This window comes from Lolium perenne, chromosome 7 (assembly GCF_019359855.2).
Source record: "Lolium perenne isolate Kyuss_39 chromosome 7, Kyuss_2.0, whole genome shotgun sequence".
Classification (NCBI taxonomy): Eukaryota; Viridiplantae; Streptophyta; class Magnoliopsida; order Poales; family Poaceae; genus Lolium; species Lolium perenne.
This window is the reverse complement of record NC_067250.2, coordinates 288,428,911-288,432,089: the sequence shown is the minus strand read 5'-3', so window position 1 is coordinate 288,432,089 and position 3,179 is coordinate 288,428,911. Positions and strand designations below refer to the sequence as shown.

The 3,179-nt window shown below is 57.6% G+C and overlaps 1 protein-coding gene across 1 annotated transcript; it reads left to right on the top strand.

The window, feature by feature from the left end:
* The first annotated feature begins 205 nt into the window (after window positions 1-205).
* Window positions 206-1,895, top strand: LOC127312366 (protein IRREGULAR XYLEM 15). The gene is made up of 2 exons (XM_051342905.2): window positions 206-1,258; window positions 1,386-1,895. Exons 1-2 carry the CDS (start codon window positions 513-515, stop codon window positions 1,657-1,659), a joined length of 1,020 nt encoding a protein of 339 aa, XP_051198865.1. The 5' UTR covers window positions 206-512; the 3' UTR covers window positions 1,660-1,895.
* Window positions 1,896-3,179: the final 1,284 nt, after the last annotated feature.

Here is a 3,179-nt window from a genome sequence, read left to right as displayed (position 1 = left end):
AATACTTAAAAATTTCACAGGAAAATTTGCTACTATTGTTTCTATTTTTACTAGTTTTAGGAAGTTTTTTTATTTAGGAAGCTTTTTATTTGGAAAGCTACTTGGCTTACTTCAGATTTTGACTCGTGGAGACTTGGAAATGGATTTGCCAAAAATACACAGGAAACTGACCCTAGACCCACCGCAAATCCCGGCGGGATTAAGCATCCCTTCAACCTAACCAACCCAGGCGGCTGCGAACAGACCCATCTTCCCCTTCCTCTCTCCAAGTTCCCCATCCCTCTACGCTCCTCCACCAGCATTCCTTCTCCTCCACCTCACCTCCCCCAATAACTATCCCAGCTCACTCGGTCGCTCGCTCGCTTGCAGTCAGTAGCTAGGAGGAGCAAGCAGATCGAACCGGGCTGCTAGTCCAGAACTCCAGATTGGTGTTTTCAATCTTGGCCGCCTGCGCCATTGGATTCCTCCAGAGGTTCTTTGGTGCGGCGGGGAGGGGGGAGGCGGAGGTGGGCATGAAGGGGCTGGGCGGGCAGAAGGTGCTGCTGGTGCACTCGTCGTCGAACAAGCCGTCGGGCGGCGGCGCGGGGTCGCCGGGGATGGGCCGGCGCCGGGTGTGGCTGGTCCTCTTCCTGGCCCTCTTCGCGTGCGTCTCCCTGGCCTCCCTGCTCTCCTCCGCGCGGGACGCGTCCTCGGCCGTCGGCGGCAGGCGGAGGGCGGCGCAGTCGGCGTCGGTGGGCAAGGTCGCGGTTTCGTCGTCGGCGGCGGCGGCCAAAGGAAAGCACTTGGACGCGGCGGTGGGGCCGGGGCTGCCGGGGTACGTGTTCGACGCGCTGGTGCAGTACGCGGCGGTGGGGGGCAACACGTCGGGGAGCATGCCGGCGGCGGACGTGCGCGCCATCGCGGCCGCGCTGAAGCGGCGCGGCGCGCCCTGCAACCTGCTGGTGTTCGGGCTCGGCGGGGAGACGCCGCTGTGGCGCGCGCTGAACCACGGCGGGAGGACCGTGTTCCTGGACGAGAACCAGTGGTACGTGTCCCACCTGGAGGGCCGGCACCCGGGGCTGGAGGCCTACGACGTGGCCTACACCACCACCGTCCGCGAGTTCCCGGACCTGCTCGAGGCGGCGAGGGCGGCGCGCGCCGCCGAGTGCCGGCCGGTCCAGAACCTGCTGTTCTCTGACTGCCGCCTCGCCATCAACGACCTCCCCAACCACCTCTACGACGTCGCCTGGGACGTCATCCTCGTCGACGGCCCGCGCGGGTGGCTGCTCCTCCCCTTTGCTCTACCACTCTACCATATCCAAGATCCATTTTTTTCCCATGGCAATCAGATTTCTTGCTCGAGCTAGCGGACGGGTGCTAAATCTCGCCTTTTTTTTCATCTGAAGGTACACGGCGTCGTCGCCGGGGAGGATGGCGGCGATCTTCACGGCGGGCGTGCTGGCGCGGGCGCGGAAGGAGGAGGGCGCGGCGACGGACGTGCTGGTGCACGACTACGAGCGCGAGGTGGAGCGCGCGTGCTCCAGAGAGTTCCTGTGCGAGGAGAACCGCGTGCCGGCGACGAGCACGCGGTCGCTCGCCCACTTCGTCATCCGCGGCGGCAGCGCCGTCCGGCGGGAGTCCTTCTGCGGCGGCGCCGGCGCCACCGTCAGCGCTGCTTAGTAGTAGTAGAATTTTTTTTCTACCTTTTACTGGAGTCCTACTAGTAACTTGCCTCTTCTCAGTCTCTCACTCTCTCATCAAGATTATCCTTTTTACCGTCGTCTGATGGGCAATGATGATGTCGGTGCGTGGTGAAAAGGAGGGAAAGTGAAATCTCCAGGCTGTAAAAATTCGGTGCGAGGAACTGTGGTGATCAAGGCTAAAGCCATGGCCTCCATTATTTACTATTCTGCTCATTCTTTCGCGTCGTCGGTTCTTCACGTCTGCCCTGTTGTGGTAGAATATCAAACAAAAACCAGAAAAGTTTCCTCAGAAGACAAGGTATGTTCCCTCAAAAATAAAATCAAGATCTGAAGAGACAAAAGCAAATTTATCCAGAGCAACAACTACGCTAGGTATAGACAGGAGCTTGTCACCAAGAGCTGAATAAAAGCATGGGTATTGGTTTTGCCTTCTGAAAGATGGGTATTGTGTTTTGCTAAAAATACAAGATGGGTGTGTTGTTGGATTGCATTGATCACACGGCGGTGGGTAGCACAGGGAAGGGAGAATCTTGTTCACGGTTGCAATGAATGGCATGGGGCGGAGCGGCCATCGGGACAGTGATGTGCGTGCCGACCGCCGGCTGCCGGTGCCATGGTGGTGCCATTTCTGGGATTCTGAAGCGGGCCCTCGCTGCCGTCCATCCGTCCTGGCCAGACAGGCAAGGCGGTCGACATGGTCGCCAAGTGGCGTCGCCCTCTCCCGGTCTTCTTCTCACCAGCTGACGACGCCATGCGTACTTGCGTAGCGCTGCCGGCTCGTGCCGGGCAAGCGTGGGCGTGGCTCGTGGATGGTGATCGGCGACCGGCCGCCGCTCGCGGCGTGGCACGCCTGGTAGCGGTGGAGAAATCGGCACTGCCTCGTCGTGGTCGAAGCGCCGAGGCTGGGGATGGGCAGGGCCGGCGGTGAGGTCAGCGCCTGCATAATTTTTACAACTCCGGTCAGCGCCTGCATAATTTTTACAACTCCTCCAGGACGAAGGCGGAGAACTAACTTTGTTCCTAGTCATATGATGTTATCAAATCTTAGTTGCAAACCATGTTGCAACTCATAACTAGCACGAATCACAATGCAAATCAAATGATGTAGAATTTGACTGAGCACGAACTTAGCTGAAAACTAGCAAATCCCCTTTTTTTATCGAAGAAAAAAATGAACTGAAGAGAAAGAAAGCACGGTCTGTTTCCAGCCAATCCGAAGAGGGCCTCTGGTTTCGAGTGCGATCCAGCCGCCAATGTCCTCTCCTCCCCTGCATTTCCTGGTTCCATCAATCGATTGCTGCAAATTTAGGAAACCTGAACTTACTACTGCTCATTAACCAGTGCGTTAACACGCTGTCAGAATCATGGTGTACGCATTGGATGCTCTGGCCACTCCAAGTGCTACAAGAATGAGTTACGATGTGCGTACTGGATGCTACTGGTCCGCTCTGCCCGGTAAAGTTACTCAAAGGCTGGTCGAATCTGAATTTATGCTCG

What these genes read in the sequence shown, in the direction of transcription:
- LOC127312366 (XM_051342905.2), top strand. Translation starts at nt 513, where the DNA reads ATGAAGGGGCTGGGCGGGCAGAAGGTGCTGCTGGTGCACTCGTCGTCG. An exon ending in CTCGTCGACGGCCCGCGCGG is followed by an intron (nt 1,259 to 1,385) that starts GTGGCTGCTCCT and finishes TTTCATCTGAAG; the next exon opens with GTACACGGCGTCGTCGCCGG.